The sequence below is a fragment of the Anser brachyrhynchus genome (assembly GCF_964034855.1).
Source record: "Anser brachyrhynchus genome assembly, chromosome: 10".
Taxonomy (NCBI): domain Eukaryota; kingdom Metazoa; phylum Chordata; class Aves; order Anseriformes; family Anatidae; genus Anser; species Anser brachyrhynchus.
This window is the reverse complement of record NC_137705.1, coordinates 8,018,564-8,036,662: the sequence shown is the minus strand read 5'-3', so window position 1 is coordinate 8,036,662 and position 18,099 is coordinate 8,018,564. Positions and strand designations below refer to the sequence as shown.

Sequence of the window (18,099 nt, the reverse complement as noted above, 5' to 3'; positions counted from 1 at the left end):
CTTTAGTTGGTCTTTTTGCTTCCTGGTTTCTCATGCACCAGATTCTTGAATGGCCCAAATATGACATCCCTAATATAAGCCCTAGCAAAAGCCCTCATGGCTTATTCTCAACCTAATGTAAATTGAAGGAAAGGTGGGTAGCTGGTCATGCTTCTTAGCTCCTGACAGAGGGATTGTTGTTAGATTGGTTTTTATTCCATGAAGAAGATAAAAATCAATGAAGAGTTGGGGAAATATTGTTCATATTGCTAAGAAGTACTTGCTGGTTGTATCCTTCTAGTCTGTAGTGATTTCTGTCTCTTTTTAGCATGCAGAGAGCTATTGCTGGAAGTGGTTCAATACAGCTTTGCCTCCTACCAGACAGGCTCTTTTAAGAGCTCTGCTCACTTGCAGGCTTGGAGGCTTGAAGTGACCCTACCTGAAGACTGCACACAAAGATGGATCGGTCTTGAAAGGACTCTGCAAATTAGATTTTTTCATGCTTATATGGGGGGAGAATAACTTCTGAAGATCCTTGTATCTTACACATCTGGCTTCCATGTGTAAAAAATAAAATCTGAAATAACCACCATTAGCTGGGGGAAAAGATATGAGAAAAAGTCATCTGTTTCACCCAAGCTGACCTTGGTTGAATCTTTGTTAAACTTCTGGTTACATACCTGCCCACAAGGGAAGGAGCTGTACCATATTTTCAGCTTCCCAGACAAGCCTCTCCCAGATCCTTCAGGGAACCGAGCAGGCTACTTGGTGGCAAAAGGGCAGGAATGGCTCTTCAGAGAAGAAGGTTGCATTTGTGCTACTTTCCCTGAGGTAGCGGTTCATTCCCTGTCCTTGACTTCAAGGGGGAGAAGCTAGGCTGCTCACAAGTGTGGCAACTCCTTGCCTAGAAGTTGGGTAAAGCTAACGCTTCTCAGCTCTGAGAAGATTTTGAGATGGGGACAGAGGTTTTCACTCTGAATCTCTCTGCACCAGTTGTGAGGATCTTGTCCTTCAAAGTCTCTTTAGATGAGTTTTTCCTCCTTTTCTTTGCATCTTTTGTCCCCAGGCTGCTGCAATGAATAGCTGAGGTCTACTTTACCAGGAATTTGCCCAAATATTTCACTAAATGTGTCCGAGTAAGGCCTGGCTGACCTTTTGGGATTGTTAGCCCTGTGAGAAGACTTAGGAACGCAGACAGAGGAACTTTCCCCCAGGCTGGATCTGGGTTACCAAAGATTCCTGCCAGCAAAACCCACACCTGGGAAATTGGCCCATAAACCAAACACATCCACAAAGCCTGAAACTGGTTTCTTCAGGTTAATTTTTTTTCCATAGCAATATGGAAATCTGTAATTCATACAAACAGAACAGACCTAGCTCACGCAAGAAGTTGAGTTCAGTGAAACTCCAGGCATAAGCAAGACCTCTTCCTGTGAGAAAAGGACTTAAAGATTTTCCACAACCAGGTGAACCTGAGATCAGGGCAACAACTAGCAAAGTCAAGAGGATATTGCCAGAATTGTCTGAAATAATTTCTGAGGATCAGGACAGTTAAACGAAGGTGCAGCTCACTTCTGAAATGAGCTGAGACAACGCCGCTGCAATTTACTGTGTCCCGCAGAGGGCAGAAACTTTTTTGGATGCATCTTTTCGCCAGGAAATCAGTTCTTAAAAGGCTGTCAGGGTTTCCAAAATGTTTTTGTGAGTGGAAAGTTTAATCATTTTAAGGAGTAGAAAATTGTTTCATAACAATGTACACTTGTAAAATTAATTATATAGCATCAAATTAGCAGTTGTAAGGAGATAACTGAATGGGGAAGTACTCACGAGTGTGGATGATTAGAGGAGAGCAGGGAACACATGAGAAATTACAGGGAAAGTGCGAGGCCAATTAGTACAGCAAGGCTCATTTTCTTTTAGTGCTTATTTCACACACACATACACACACCTCTCCTGAGGCCATGTCATTATTTTCCAAATGGCACTGGCCTCTTCTTGTCTGGTGGTATTGGCCAATGCTAATGATTTTCTTCTGTCACTGAGCGTTTGCTTGCATTCTCCTCTTTCATTTTCCTGATCGTCCCTGTCTCTGTTTTGTTGCCCACATTAGACTAATTGTACCTTTGATCTGCAACTGTTACACACGCAGCTGCTCAGCATTGTCCATGACTCTGAAACCTGAAAATTAGAAAAACAGCAATTAGAATGATGCTCTCTCCTCCTCCCTCCCCTCAAAAAAAAGGAAATAAAAAAGGAAATAGGATGATTCAGTTTAATCAAGCTAGACAGACACAACCCAACAGAATTCTGGTTTGTTGTGCCAGACAGTTAAACAGATCCTTTGTACATGATAGGAGGTAAAGAAAGGGCTGTTGTGAGCAAAGAATATGTGTCTGGCTGGGGCTTTTGCCTGAGTCATGAGCAGAGCCTAAGAACAGAGACCTGTGTTTGGACCTTGATCGAAACTTCATCCGGGTCCTCCCATCCTCAGTGCCCACCCATTTATTTTGAGTTCCTCCCATGGGAGGGCTGTGTAGAGCGATCATGATGTGCAGGCTAAATGTCATGCTAGGCATATACTTTTAACAGAGTGAATTTTAGTTTTTAGAACAGTCTTTGCCAGGTCTGAGGTTACAAAAGCCTTTCGGGGGTAACCTCATTAAGATAATTAAACATCTGTGTAATTCTTTCTTTCTCCATACACAGCAAGGATTATTAAGCTGTATTTTCATGTGGCACATGAGCCATTTTGTATGGCAGTTTATGGAAGCAAGCAGTAAAATGGCTTGTGTATAAAAGAATTGGATTACTGAAAAAATTTGATGTGTGCAAACAGTATGAATCTCAGTTATCCAACATCAGGTTTAAACATGATTGGCATCCGTTTACAAAGCAGTGAAAATCCATGCTTAGTTGTGTGCAGCTTCTAAGTCTGAATACTGCATAAATGCCTTTAAAAAAAATAGGTAGAAAATTGCTGTCCAATGATACGAGCTTGTGTGAAAGTGATCTTTTTTAAAAGAACATACCTTTTTGCCTTTTCATAGTTGAATAACATGGCCAATATTATTTTCTAGAATTAACTAGTAGTTTTATATAAGTCTGTAATTTTGTTTACTCAAAGGAGGGGTGAGCAGGTGACTTTCTTTTAAGTAACCATAGGGACAGAGACAACTCTGCAGTGGAGGTTTTCTTTGGGCATGCAGAACGTGTATTGTTGTAGTTATCGGTATCTGCAACAGTACAACAAACAGAACTTTGTACTGGTGGCTTGTGCAGGGTCAAGGGATGATAAAGGGAAGTTTCAAAAGAAAAAGGCAGATCCGTTATATATTAGGGCTGTGGTTGCTTATTATAGCAAGCAGCGTAACGTAAGGGAAATAAACACATTTCTATTCTCAGTAACGAATTACCAAGAATATCCAGAAAAACAGTACATTTCGCAGACTGTAGAATGCCTCGACCTTTGTGCAGGAGTTTCACTGCCAAAGCACCCCTCGCTGCCCAGTGCTCTCTGATACTCGCCATGCCAGGGCCTCATCCATCCAGGACCTGGATGGCGCTGCTGAACGGGTGGTTCACAGGAAAGCAAGCATTACGGATTTTATAGACGTAGAAGTTTATTTAGCAATGCTGGGCTGGTGTCATGTGGGACCTCCTGAAACAGATATGCTGTAATAATTTTTATTCCTTCCTACCGGGATGTATTCCAAGCCAGTAAAAGGCAAACTGAATTAATTCAACGAAGGCATATGCCACTGGAAACTGTTTACATTTCTTAGAAAAAATGGAGTTTCCTGGTCCATTTTTAAGCTTTTTTTTTTTTTTCCATGAAGTAGTTACATAGGCACAATTACAAGGATATGCTGTTGGTGCTACCATGCCTCAACATTCTCACTTCAGAAAAGAAAGAGTAAAATGCTGAGCATTTTTTATTGTATACTATTTTGTTATGAGAAAAATGGGAAGATATAAGGGCCCAGATCTGTCCTTTGTGTGTGTATTTTCTTCAGTTTTTTTCCAAGTTACCCAGTGTGCTTTTTTTAGGCTCTTTTGCAATGACACTCAAGAGACACCTGCCAGCACTCCAGCTGTACTGCTGTGCTTCTGGCCCCAGCTGTCATTCTAGAGCAACTTTTATTGGTGTTGGTTTGTTTAACCTCTCTCAACACTTTACTTCAGCAGTGGAAAACACCTAAGACTTTCTCTTCAAAGACAGTACAGGAATGGTTTATGTTTTTCCTCAGCACATCACTGCTTGGGCATGCCCAACTGGAAGCCGGGGCCAGCCGTCAGCGTGCAGGAATGGCATTTGCAATTCTGGCACTCAGCATACTGAGCACTTACTGATGCTCACATCTGTGGCATACAGAGTTGGCAGGGTCAGATAAGTGTGTTCTCCACAGTAGACTGAGTAAGAGGAGCATCATGAGCATTGCAGAATTTAATAGCGTGCATTGGGACTCTAGCCCATGCTGTGCTTACAATGGAATTTAATTTTCTTTCCATGCAAACAAAAACATACGTTTTTGGGTTGAAATATGTGGAGGTAAAACTGAATAGAATATTGTCCTTGGTGTGAAATGAAGTAATACCCATACAGATGTAAAGTGGTAGGACCATTTGGCTCCTTACTAAGATTTATTACGTTGCATGGTTTTTACTTTGTCTTTTTTGCCATTCTGATTAGCAACACCTCACAGACTTAATTTTTTCATGATGTTAAACGATTTGAAATGCACTGATAAAGACCAGTGCCTCAAGGCTTATTTCTGCAGGTTTTGTAAATACAGAGAATAAGCCTTTGCTTTAATTGTAGGGTTGTTCTTTTCCTTACTCCTTGCCGATCAAGGAAATCAAAAACCTATCTCGAAAATGGTATGGAGCATATTATTAGTATGCTGTGAAGACTAACACTCACCACGTGCTCTAAGTACAACGTCGTGTGCATATTCTGCAGAGTGGTTCTGTTGGTAACCTCAGTAGCCGTTCTTACTGAAGTTGGAGACCAGTGGCTACTCGTCTCTCTTTTGATCAGTTCTACACTCAGTGCACGTTCACTTCCACCAAACATCCCTCTGATTAGCACCTCATTTAGGTTGCTTGCTAAAGGGCATTACCTCCATCAGCCTAGTTCTTAAAACTAGAAAGATTTCTTGCTGGGCTTGCAGCAGCCTGCAGCCTTGCTCTGTTTTCAGCAGTCAGGCGAAAGCATTTACAATTAACCTTTACTTCCATGTTAGTTGAATTTTACTCCTGCCTATGGAGGAATATAATCTAAATGCTATTAAAATAGAGTATGACTTCATATTATGTGACATCTGGTGACTTCCAATTATCTGTGTTTTGCCTGCCTACGGTGAAAAGGCAATTATGTTCTTCTGGTAGGATTTGCAGCAGTTTCAGAAGATATGATAATACAATAGCGAATGAGGGCAAGGAAGCACATTGGTGAGGAAGGACCTGATGGTCTAATAAGTAGAATTCAAGTGTGTATGTTTCAATCCTCGTTCAAATCAGAAGCTGTTTACACTAATCCTTTCCCATTACATCCTGTTGACAGGTATTAATCAATTACAGTCTGTTTTTTTAGGAAACATGGATGAAATACAGAATCCGCTTCTGTACTTTTTGTTTATGATCAAATATTTCACTACCATGTTATCAGAATCATGGAATATCCTAAGTTGGAAGGGACTCACAGGGATCTTTGAGTCCACACAGGATTACCTGAAAATCTTATCTAAAAATCTAATCTATTCCTCTTCATCAAGTCTACTTGAATTTGCACAGTTTTGGTGTTTTTTGACATACAGTGTAGGGGCAGGGTCTATTCTTATGAGCTTCAGTACCCGAAGAACTCCTAGATATTTATCTTATATATGATACAGTAATTTTGGCATGGTGTTAGAGACATGCAAAAAGTGAAAATGAAGTTACTCGGCCAGCTCTCATATATTGACCAACTTTCATTTTGTTCAAAAGCTGCCGCATAACAATTTCTTCTGTCAGTTACAACACACACCATCCATTCATTCATCCATCCATCTTGACAATCCATATGCTAAAAAGTGCTTTCGTATGCAGTAACTCACCAGATTGTGACAATTCAGCAAATGATGTGACATGACACCCAGCATGTTGAGGATTTTTTATTTGAAGATAGTTACCAAGAAATTTATTTCTGAAGCAAAGTATTATGCTGAGCTTTGCAAACAGAGCTGTCCTGCAGTGTTGAGAAACAGGGTGCGTTTACCTGTGAACACTGATGACGGAGCAAAACATTTACTTTGTTGCTGTGGTGGAATGACTTGGCAGGGTCCTCCACATTTGATAATAGGTGCTTAAGTGATAGAGTCCTAAAATTGTGTATGAGACTGTAATTACAGGCAGCAGTAAAATCCAAGCCATATGAGGCAATAAACACCATACTTCTGTGCTCTAATGTTTCAGACTAAAGACAAATGGAATCCCACCCTGCAATTAGAAGATCTTTGCTCTGTTTGCTCATATCATGTAAAATGCACAAGCTATTTGTTTTGCTTATACATATTTCCATACAGTAACTCTGTTTACACTTAATGATTGTCTTTATTATGTGTTTAATACACAGCTGACAAGAACAGCTCCAGCATGGCCACGAGACCTTCTCCTGGTAAAATGGAATGGATCATCCCACTTATTGTGGTCTCAGCACTGACCTTCGTGTGCCTCATTCTTCTCATTGCTGTTCTTGTCTACTGGAGGTGAGCCTGTTTTCTTTAGATTGGGAAACCGATCATGATTTAAAACACATTTTGGATGGTATTTTTTAATGCGGTCCCATGTTTTTTATTTTATTGGATGTTATGGTGATAGATGCATTAGATATCTCTCCAGATGCTAAAACAGCTCTGTTGGTTAACTATTCAGCTGTCTCAAATATTAAATTTTTGTGTCATGAAAATGAAGTTACTAGTAGCAGTGGTAGAACCAGCTGTAATGTCAACAAATATTTTCACAATTAGTTCATTTTAGATAGCTGTTAAAAGCCTAGTGAGACTGTACTAGCTACCACATGTGACTTTGCCACTGACTTTCTGTGTGATCTTCAGGTGTTCATTCTTTTCCTTTGACTTCTACAAAAGGGAGATAAAGTTGTTGCACGTTACATAGCAATGCTCTACATAGGAGCTCCTTAGCACTGGTGAAGCATTCACAAGTACAGACTGCAAGAACTTGCAAGTAAAGATTGCCTCTTAAAAAGAGATAGCATCCTTTACACCAACCAGGCTCAGTGGTGGAAATCAGGTTTAGCATCAACAAATCCAACTCCAGGTGATTTAGAGTAAAACAAACCCGTAGTGCCTTCTTATGCCAGAACCAGAACTCCAAGATACTTCATTTTTCTTGTAGTGAAAATTAGCCAGACATTAGCCTTATAGAAGGCATTTTGGAATTATTTCAAAATCTGCTTAGATGGGACACAGAGAAGTAGCTTTGGTGTGAAATAACGGTCTATTGATCATTATATCTGCAGAATCAATTACAAAAATACCAATCTGTTTTTCAATGCACCCATTTTACTGGCAATTAATTGGCCAAATCATTGAGACTGGAAACATTCTAAAGTATATTAACAAGTAGAAGACGATATTCTTGTGAAATTCATTTCTATTAACAGTTGCAAGTAATTAATGTGATTACAGTAAAACAGTGAATAAAAGAGCAGTGATATGTGCGCAAATGCTAAAGTTGCAAAGGTTCTGAACATTTCCATTTAGTGTCCCATCCTTCAGTATACCACTTTTCCAAAATCTCTCTTTTTTTTTTTTTTCATTTGAAGAACTAAGCTTGGTCATATTCATACCAGACAAGCCCTTTAAGTATATGGTGTATCCTAAAGCACTGTAATAAGGGACTAGTAGTATTTATCTTGCATTGATACAAAATGCTCTTCTAAGGAAGAAGGGTTTAGAAATAAAATGCTCACAGCAGTTATCAAGAAGGGTGTTGGTACCTCTCATTGTTGATCCTGCCTGGCAGGAGGGTTGGATTAGATGATGTTCAGAGGTCCCTTCCACCCTCAACCATTCTGTGATTCTGTAGTGGATGGAGAGAAATACTTGCAAATTTAGTAACAGTACTCTCCCTGAGAGAATATTAAAGTTGGAAAGTACTGGCTTAGTGACCAATTGTTAGAGACTAATTTTTGGTAAATACTGTTTTTTATAGATCATAATATTAGTCAAGTCTCAAATTAAGATACGTTACTTAAAATGCCAAAAAAAAAATTCCAAACCATCTACCTCATAACGTTTTTATTTGCTTAACAATAACAAACAGGCACATAAATCAAGGAAGTGAACAAAAGCTTTAACTGAAACCAAATTATTTTTCCAGTAATGTTATTTGTTGTTTTGCATAACAAAACATTTTTGTTGCAGCAATTGGTTTTTATCTGCTCTCCATAATTTACATGAGTAGTTAACATTCATCAATAGCTTTGGTAGAATTATGAACACGTAATACGTTAATACCCTTGACAGTAGTGGATCAATTTTTTGTGTATAATTGATGCTAAAAAGAATGTCGAGATTTAAAATTAATGTAGATATGGAAGGTATGTCACATAACAGTCAAAAGTTTTGGATAAATATGAAGCAACAAATTGAAGAACAATAAGCAAACTTGAAGGCACATGTTCTCAATTCAAAATAAGCTTGTGTTCCTAACTTCATAGTTCTGAGGATTTTTTTTAACAAATAGAGGACAAGTACAAAAGAAGTAAATGCGTGTTTTAGAATAAATCAACAAGGAACTAGAACACAAACTGTCTCCAGTAACATTTCACGTTGTGCAGACCATGTCATTGAAGTGGTAACACAACATTTTGTGTGCCCTTTTCAGTGTGATTACCATTCTTTAGGAAAAATAAAATGTTTATCTTTGTAAGTGCTTCAAAGAAAGGGAAAAACAGAACCTCAGACACCTCAGAGCCTAATTTACGAGTTTGAAAGGAACAGTGATCTGGATTTTCAGGAAGAAATACTTAGCTTAAAATGTAATAGGCAACATATGGAATAATTTGCTAATTAACACCATCAAAGCAAATGGCATGAAAATGAGTTTGAGACAGATTTTTCAGTAAGGGAAACATGGTATTGAAGTGCACAGCAGAGAAACACTTGCTATGAAAGGATAACCCTCGAGGGGACAGGCATGCTGGACCAAGGGGTCTTCTCTTGCGCAGAAATTCTTTGTTCTGGTGTGAGAAAAAGCATTACAAAATACAACCCAGGGAACTAGAAAATGCAGAAGAGACATGGTTACCCTTTGGCAATACATTTTAAGGGTAAAACAAATGATATTTTCCTTTTTTCATTTTTGAGCATTAGTGGGAATAAGAAGATTGGAGAACAGAGGTGACATAAGTAGAACAATGAAGCAGAGCAAAGCCTTCTGCTTCTTTGCATTGCATCAGTGCCCTGTTATCCAGGGACCAAAATAAGGAGTTAAGGGGTTGCTTAGGAAGGTTTGGCAAAACGTTTATCTCTGTTCTGCTCCTTTGTATCGCATTCTGTGATACAGAACTGAAGTAAGTTTTGTGATGATGTCTTGTTGGAAAGAAGCTTTGTTTTTTGTTCCCTTTATATGAAAAGGTGAGTGAAAGGAAGCAGTCAGTGTTTGATGAATCTTTCCCTATGTCTGTGGAACTTCCACGCTGTGTTCATTAGAGACCTCTTGTAATTTAATATATTTGGGAATGATTTGTCCCATTTCTGAACAAGACTCCCTTATTTGCAGAGGTAATTTGCTGTTCTCAGTTCCTTTTCCATGTGGATCCTGGACAAATGGCGAAAGAATATGATTGATGTTGAAGAGAAAGGGTCACTTCCTTCTTTTTAGCACAATGGCCATCTCAGTAATGAAAAGGGATGGGAACTTAGAGGCAAGCAGCCGCTCTGAATTACCTTTCTACTAAAGTTTCCTGAATTCAGTACTTTTAATGGCACCGCTGTGCAAAGAGGGCTATGTGATTTTAAATTGGTAGAATGGAAAATAAACTAGGTCAGCATAATGAAGCTGCAAAGATTGCCCTGCCTCGCACCCCAGGACAATGAAGGGAGCGGCACCACGGGATGACCAGGAGCCAGGGAGGTGCACTGGGGCTGGTTGGGAGTTTGGCTTCGCAGCAGGAGGGTTATAGTTCAACAGTTTGCTTCTGTGCATCTTTGATTCCTCTTACAGAAAAGCTGGCCTGGCTGGTCCTTGAGCTGTCATGGGCATGACAAAGGAAGCTGCTGCTCCCAGTTCTAGCACCTGAAACTGATTTCTTGTAGTGCAGAGAATTAGAGTCTTAGCGGATAGAAAATATGAGGAGGCCAGATCCGTGTAGTACTCAACATTCAGCATTTGCTTCCGCAGTGGCACAATGGTATTTCTTTTTTCTGCTTTCATTCCCTTCGTACTAGTTCCTGAAATTGGTTTCTGTTTGGACAACCACTGCGTATTTCGGAGAACTATTCACTCCGATTTTATGATCTTTCGTTGGAGCACTACCAGCTCATCTAGAGCCCTTTCGAGCGTGTGCATCGTAAGCTGCAGTTTCCCAAGCACATTATTTTTGTGTTTCTGGGCATTTGTTTTGCATCTGTGATTTTATACCCAGACTCAGTATCATGAGATCCTTCTGCAGTACTTCAAGGTCAGTTTAAAATTTGACTTGGATTTTCTGCCATCTTTGCCACTGTTACTCTCAAAGCCTTTTCTACAAGCTTTGAGAATTGCAGCGTGTGTTGGCAGTGACCTCCAAACTATTTAGGGATTGTGTGTGACTTCAGTTTTTTTGCAACAAGGCAAGTTCCTACAGCATGCTGAGCCATACTATGCCTGGAAACTTTCACTGTATTCCTGTCACAACTTGAAGAAGTCCTGAATATTGACACTGTAAGGGATACCCAGGGTCAGTGGCACTTTCTTTCTCACAGAGGTTCAGGAGTGTAAGTAGGGTTGGGAAATCAACTAAAATACTAAGATGCATGTTACGTTCTGTCACTTTAGAAAAAAGAAAGGAGTTTTAGGAGTGACTGGTGACCTTCCCCTGATTGTTTTCCATTCTGATTTTTAATATAAATACTACAATACCATAGACTATGGTTTCAAAGGGGAAAATAAGCAGAGAATATTAAGAAGCAATTAAGATTTTAGAGTTTAGCCAACAGCAACTTTTAAATGGGAACTAAATTATAGCCATTTCTCATTTTCAGCTAAGAGGAAGAAATTAATTCACAACTATAGCTGGAGAGTTTTCTGTTTCTTTCTTTTCTGCAGATACCATAATTCACCTCTGAATTATTGCCACTATCAACATTGTGATCCCAAAGACAAAGCAGGAATGTTGTATTGCATTTCTTATTAAATCAAGCTGTTTATACAGTGCTAATATGTTTACATTCAGGAGGGATTTTTGGAACAACACAGCTGCTGCCTTTCAAAGAGCAAGCAAGCTTACATTGCTTGTTTATAGTCATGTGTGTATATGAGACAGCTTGGGAAAAAGAGGCCTTTAAATTTCCTTAGGCAAAACTGTACAGAATTTAAAAGAAGAGTTTTCTTAGGTTCTGGTAAGCATCCTACTGAATTGAACAGAGGCCCTGGAACAGGTCCTGTGACAGAGCCTCACACTTCAGCAGTGCCTTTCTGTGCAGAGGAAATGACATTGAGCACCAGGAGATGTGGGTTCTTTCTCTGACTGTCATTGATTTTCTGTGTGACCCGGGGCCAAGTCGCTTACGGTTTGACTGCATTGTTGTTGAACTCGGTGGCAAAGACCTCACTGGGAGCAAGCTCGGGTGTTCAATATTTCAGCACCTGAACTCAGTCACTGGTGAAATAGCACCAAAGAAGGTCAGTTAGCTGTATTTGTAAATCAGTTTGTAATTTAGAACTATAACCTGCAACATGAGACCAAGGACAGTTGTAGTTATCATGTCTAATAACCGTGCCTTGGAAAACCGCCATTTGGTGTTCAGTTCTGGGTAACTTGTGCTGCCGCATAGCTAAGAGTGTTAAAACTTCATTGGGAAAAAAATGTGAACTTCTGCCTGTAGGAGGTTGTAAAAAGTGCTGAAATTGTTATTTGAACCTATCTTTAGATTTTATTTTATGAGTACACAGTGTGTTGTTCATCTACTGTACTGATTGAAAAAGGAACATTGCAAATTTACAGACCTTTGTAAAATTGCTTGCTTACAATGATAAAAGCTGCTTTCAGCTTACTCTAAAATACTTGTGATTCTGCTCGCTTTCTCACTCTTGGAGGATGCTAGGTAACACTTTCTGAGTCTGTGTGTTGATTTTAAGAATGACTTGGGTGCAGTTGCTAGTGTATTTATTTCAGCAGCAGTGAATCAAGCACCCTCCTCTGTTCCTGCCCTTGCACTGCCCTCTGTGATACCAAAGCAAATGTTTGTACAACCACGTGGTGAGCTGGATTGAGAAATAATCCACGTGTTGTTTTTTTGGTTTTGATTTTGCTGTTTTTGTTTTAAAAAAGAGGGGGTCTTTCATGCCCTGATTTAAACCAGATTAACTCCCAGTCTGGTCCATGCAGTAACCAGAGAGAGTTGCATCGGCATAACCGAGGGAGCAGCAAGAGGCAGGAAGGAGCAGGATGCTCGCGCTGACGCTGCCCCAGTGGTGCCAGAGGACCATGTCCTCTTGGCTTGAGGACAGCAGTGCCCCAGGGTGCAAGCCGTGTTGTCACAAGCGGTGGGGAGAGTTAACCAAGGGGAGAGATTTCCTGAGCTGGGAGACGGGCAGCACTACAGGCAGATGAGGAGAAACATGGAGGTGAGCTGTGTGCCTGAAACCTCTCCCTGTGACCATCCTAGTTCGGAGGTTCAGTAACCAGCCATGCCCTGCTCACACCGAGCAGGACGTGCCTGCGTTTTGCTCTGGAATTGGCTGCACGTAGTTTTGTGTGATGGAAAGCAGCGTCAGAGGGTAACTGCCCAGCAAGCAGCGTGCAGCCCAGCCTGGGTTCGGAGCCCTCTGATCTCCCTGCCTCAACCTAGGCAATGCAGGGAAAGCACTCCAGCCTTTATGGCAGAAGACCCAGGCTGTATTTGATTTTGCCAGTGCTGGAGGTGAAGGTACTGAAGCGGTGGGCCCTTCTGTGTGCTGTATCTCAAAGTGCTGCTCATTTTCATTGAAGGGGAGCAGGCCTGTGATCGTCTCCCTCTTATCCCGCGTGGGGAGCCGAGCTCAGCCTTTGTGCCGACGGCAGGCAGCTTGCTTTCCAGCCTGAAGCTCAGGGCAGCCGCTCGTTGCTTGTTCTAGTTGTTGGCACCGTTCTTTGAGCGCTTGTCGGGGAAAACCGATAGGAAAAATTCTCCGACTGCATCCCCGCTCTCATCTGGCGACGTGCAGCTTGGGGCGAGGGGGGAGAGCCCATGAGGAGAAACGCTAAGGCCAAAACGTAGCGCGGTGCTGCTCTTCCTCCCGTCATGGGCCTGTGGGGTTTTATCCTCTCTTCTCACTGGGACTTGGGAAGGATCCAGCCTGGCTGCCCTGTGAGGGTGGTGGGGTGCTGGGGCCTACTCCGCACAGGCACGGCCGACATGGGCGAGCGCAGGGGAGGCCTTGACACCCCGTCCCGCACCGCCCGTCCTTCCCAACCTCTTCCTCAGTACCCGTTTCCCAAACGGCTACTTGAGGCCTTTCAGAAATCACAGGAGTTGTCAGTTGTTATAGTAACAGACCCCCTGCTGCTGAATTGGCCCTGAGATGCCCATTTGGGCTTTTGAACAGACTAACTCATGCTCATTAGACAAAAAAGAGAGAGAGACAGATTTGCAGATGGAAAGTTGCTTTTTAAGCATGCTGGATGATCTGTTAAGAGCTAGATTGTGGAAGGGGGCATGTTATCTAATTATATGCCTGTTACTTTTACTCTTCTTTAATTAACACTAGTTTTACTTTTTCTTGCAAAGCAAAACACTGCAAGATTTTGGATTCCTCCCTGGTGAGGTCGGTAGCGAGCTGCTGCTTTACAAACAAACAATTGTTGTCTTAAGAAAGGAGAAAGAAAAGAAGTCAGAGGGAAATTAAAAGAAGTGAAACGCATGTCACTGGTGATTTGCAGAACCATAATGATACCTACAAAACTCAGAAAAGAGCATTTCTGATCCTCATTGTGCAACATCAGGAGCAACACCAAAAATTAATGAGCAGATTTTGACCCAGGGATGTCCCATTTCAAGGAAACAGCACGGTCTAGATCTTGCTTCACGTTTAAATCTGAGCAGCACCATTGATATTAATAGAGTGAGTGAATAACTGCTATCGGTTAAATCAGACCTTGCTCTCATAAATTTGAGTCCACATAACTGTAGAACCTGTGTCACCTTAAACAGGTTCTCAGGAGCACGAAAGTGCAATAACAAGTTACTTCTTGCCAGGTATTTGAAGCCAGCTTCTTCCTATGTCACGCATGGCCAGCCTTCATCTGAATTTCATGAAGCAGCGTTCTTCTCTCAGCTGCCCTGTAAATGAAAAGAAAACCAAATCTACAGCAGGCTGGTGTATCTCCAGGTGTAAAGAGGACTGTGGCTGTGAGAGGTGAGGTATATCTCACAAGATACACCTTTTCTGTGAGGAAGCTGGGAAGACCATACGGGCAGGCAGGATTGTTAGCTGAGAGGGGACGCAAGTGTTCCAGTACATGAAAGGGATCTGCAAGGAATAAATGATCTTCTGCATCCATTGTGCTTAGGATGAGGAGTCTTAGGTTTAAATTGCAGCGGGGGAGGAATTTAGGTCTGACATTAGAAAAAAGCTTTATGATAGGAACGACAATAAAGCAGCGGACTACAGAATTTCCATCATTTCTACGTTCCAAAAAAAGGTTAAGCAGCCATTTGTCAGGCGCAGCACAGGAGTCATCGATCCTGCATGGGAGCTCAGAGGCTCGTTCTCCACAGCGCTGCCATGCAGGCTTTAAGGCACGCATGCAAGTACAGGAAAAGAGGAGGAATGGAGTAGTGTGATAAATCGTCCTGTGAATCACAGACTAGAAGGCTGAAAAAGTGTTTAGAAGAAACCGTTCAAATGCATCACGTTTAAAGTGAGTAACGTGAAGCCAGTAAAAGAGCACATCTAAGAAGTGGGGTAAGGACAGAGGGGGGGCTGTAGCTTTGGGTAGGGAGAGGAAAATACAAACGGGCAGGAAAGAAACGGCACGGGCAGCTTGCAGAGGACAGCTGCGTCAGGAGACCGCAGGTTGGTGGAAAGAAATCTGTTTGGAGTTTCATTCCGTCTGTTCTCCTGCAGCGGTGGGCCTAAAATTAGGGAAGAAACAAGAGTACAACAATGATAGGAAGATTGGAAAAAGAAGAGCAGGGGCGAGCCTAGTTGAGGTTTGTTACCCCCGTTGGGTGTTATCCGAGGCATCCATCTGTATTGCACGTGTCAATACTGCCGTTAGCAGCAGCGAGTGCCAGCGTGAGGCCATCCCTCATGTCAAGGGAAAGGACCCTGCAAGCCAGCACCCAGGGTGGCTGAATCAAGCCATCCACAGAGAGCTTGTTATGGGGAAGTATTTTCTTGCAGAGCAGACGGGGAACAGCGATGGCTTAAAGAGCTAAATTCTCAGAGCTATGAAGCCTCGCACAAATCATCCGTCCCAGCCCAGGCAGTCCTCGTGCCTGCTGGATTGTGGTTATTTTTAACAGTACATTTAAATGAGAGCTCTTAGTTGAAACTGTGCTTGTTCCACAGCTCCTGGGATGTTTGTACTGTGCGGGTCAGTTGTGTGAATGTCTTTTCTGCAGGCACTTTTATGAACTCAGTGGGAGCCCTGATCTGCATCACCTCTTTTTTAAAAAGATAATGTCAAGCATGCAATCATAAGTCAAACAACAGCAAAATACGTGCTTCGGTTGTGGAAGACTAGAATTCAAAATATCATGGTGGTGACCTTGAAAACAATGAAACAACAACAACAAAAAAGTTTTTATTTTAATCTTTAATTTGCTGTGAAGCGTGTCCCATAAGAGCTGAGACATTTAGGGTATGCTAATTCACTAAAGAGGATAAGGTGTTGGCAGCAGGATGGAAAACTGCTATTGACACGCTCGTCACCGCTTTGTGTAGATGTGGAGCAGCATTTCCCCAATATTTGCAGAAATACCTTCCTCTGGGGAGAGAGCAAAGGGGAACAGGCAGGGACAGTTGAGGTCAGGCAATGAGGAGTCTGTGGCGCAGCTGCAATTGATCTTTGTTTTGTTTCCCTGGAACTAATTAAATGGATTAATTCCAGACACTTTCTCTGGAAATGCCTTCCCCAGTGCTGCTGTAGTGATGAGGTCTTGAAAAAAAGAGCAAGGTTTTATTTGTGCAGTAACTGGATTAAAGGCAGTATTTTTACAATGCATAGTTTTGAACCAATATTTTTAAATATTCAAATATTCTAGTTAGGCTCCATTAAGAAATGGTTTGTAATTGCTGAGAAATAGTATGCCATGAGGAGTACAGGTTTTAGATGAGCACAGCAGTAGAGGATGTTACTGCTGCCTTCTCCCACTCAGCTGTTAGTTCATTGTAAGCTATTTTACAAGAAACTTTAATACAACTTTAAAACTTTTGAACTCTGGATTTTAGAATTATGATCAGCTATTAAAAAAAAGAGAAATCAGTCTTAGCAATCATGCTTCCTGTGAAATTAACTTGGGAAAAAAAGGTCAAAAATATAAATATTTCTTAAGAAGCTGGGTGCATTTTTTGTTCCCTTTCTTAGCTGCAAGAAACAATTTATTAACTCATCGTTGTTTGATTTGTTGCTAGTTTATGTTCTTTATCGATCTGTTGCTAATGCCTATGTTTTATATAATATTTTTAGTATGTATATGTTAAATCGTATACGGTATCTCTAGTATTCTCACATAAATTGGTAGGCTCAGAGTTAGAGGAATGTCTCGGATGAACTGTGAATGAAATATCCTATAATACAAGTAGATGTACCCAGAGGGAACAGTATACCTCTGCTGTGAAACTGTGAATTAACCACAGCAACCAGATAAATTATATTTTTTCGCTCTCCTTGTAACCATAAAATACAGCTATTGAAGTGCCCTGTGCTGTCCTAAGTCCCACAGCAGCATTTGGACTAACATTAGCACTAGCTATTTCACAGCGGGATGTGGTCTGAGTGTAAAATTATAGGGTAAGAATATTAAATCAATTCAGCAATCTTAACTGGTTGGATAAATACCAGGAATCAGCAGCCTAGTAAAACAATAACAAGCAGGGGTGGGTTTTTATTTTTACTTTTCTTAAAATAAAGTGCCAACCTATGCAACTTAGGTAACAAATGCCTTGGGATGCTCGATGTGTATTGTGCTGCTATTACAAATGTTGCAAGTATGCGAATTCATTCAGGTTCTTGTACAACGCTCAGTCCGTTAAGAAGAAAACATCTCTTCTATCACTGTGGATGGCACGTACTTCACTCTGCCAATCTACAGGTCAGAATCCATTTCTTTTCTAAATTTCAAGCCGAAATGGGAGCAGGTAGCATGCCTGGTTGTCATTTCAAGGATTGTTTCATGTGTTGGAAATCCTGTTTTTTCCAAAACAGAACAAAAACATTTGAAGTATCATACAAAGAGACATTTATAAAGCAATATATTAAAAAAAAAATACAGGTTGGTGTTGACTAAAATTTTTTCTCCAGTTTTGAATGTTAAAAATATTGTTAGTGTAAAAACAGCAGTGGTTACAGTTGAGGATTGCAACAATTGTGCAGTGCTGAGGGCAAGGAGGACTTCAAACCACATCATAACTCAAAATGATGATCATTTACTCTTCGGTCTTCTAAGTTTCCTGAATTTCAGTGTTCATTGCTCATAGCAACTGGCATTGCAGACATGAGGTGAAAGCTCTGGAGGTGCAGTCCTCATCCCTGTCATTTTTTTGGTTATTTGTTCATTTTGAATAAAAGCCTAGGATGTAAACCTACCAGAATGGTTAGTCTCTTCCCATTCATACAGCTCCTTATTTTTGAAGCATTCAGGGTGCTCTTTCAGTCAGAGAGAAAATGGGTTTGCTTTGCAGTTCACTTTCCACAGCCTGCAGATG

At 41.1% G+C, this 18,099-nt stretch overlaps 1 protein-coding gene across 4 annotated transcripts in view; it reads left to right on the top strand.

Annotated features, from left to right (window-relative positions):
* PTPRG (protein tyrosine phosphatase receptor type G) overlaps positions 1 to 18,099 on the top strand; it is a 410,991-nt gene that overhangs the window by 334,429 nt on the left and 58,463 nt on the right. For all 4 annotated transcript variants that reach the window (XM_080606410.1, XM_080606411.1, XM_080606412.1 and 1 more), the window contains one exon: positions 6,593 to 6,725. In XM_080606410.1, coding sequence (XP_080462536.1) covers positions 6,593 to 6,725 — 133 coding nt within the window. The remainder of the gene's footprint in view (positions 1 to 6,592; positions 6,726 to 18,099) is intronic.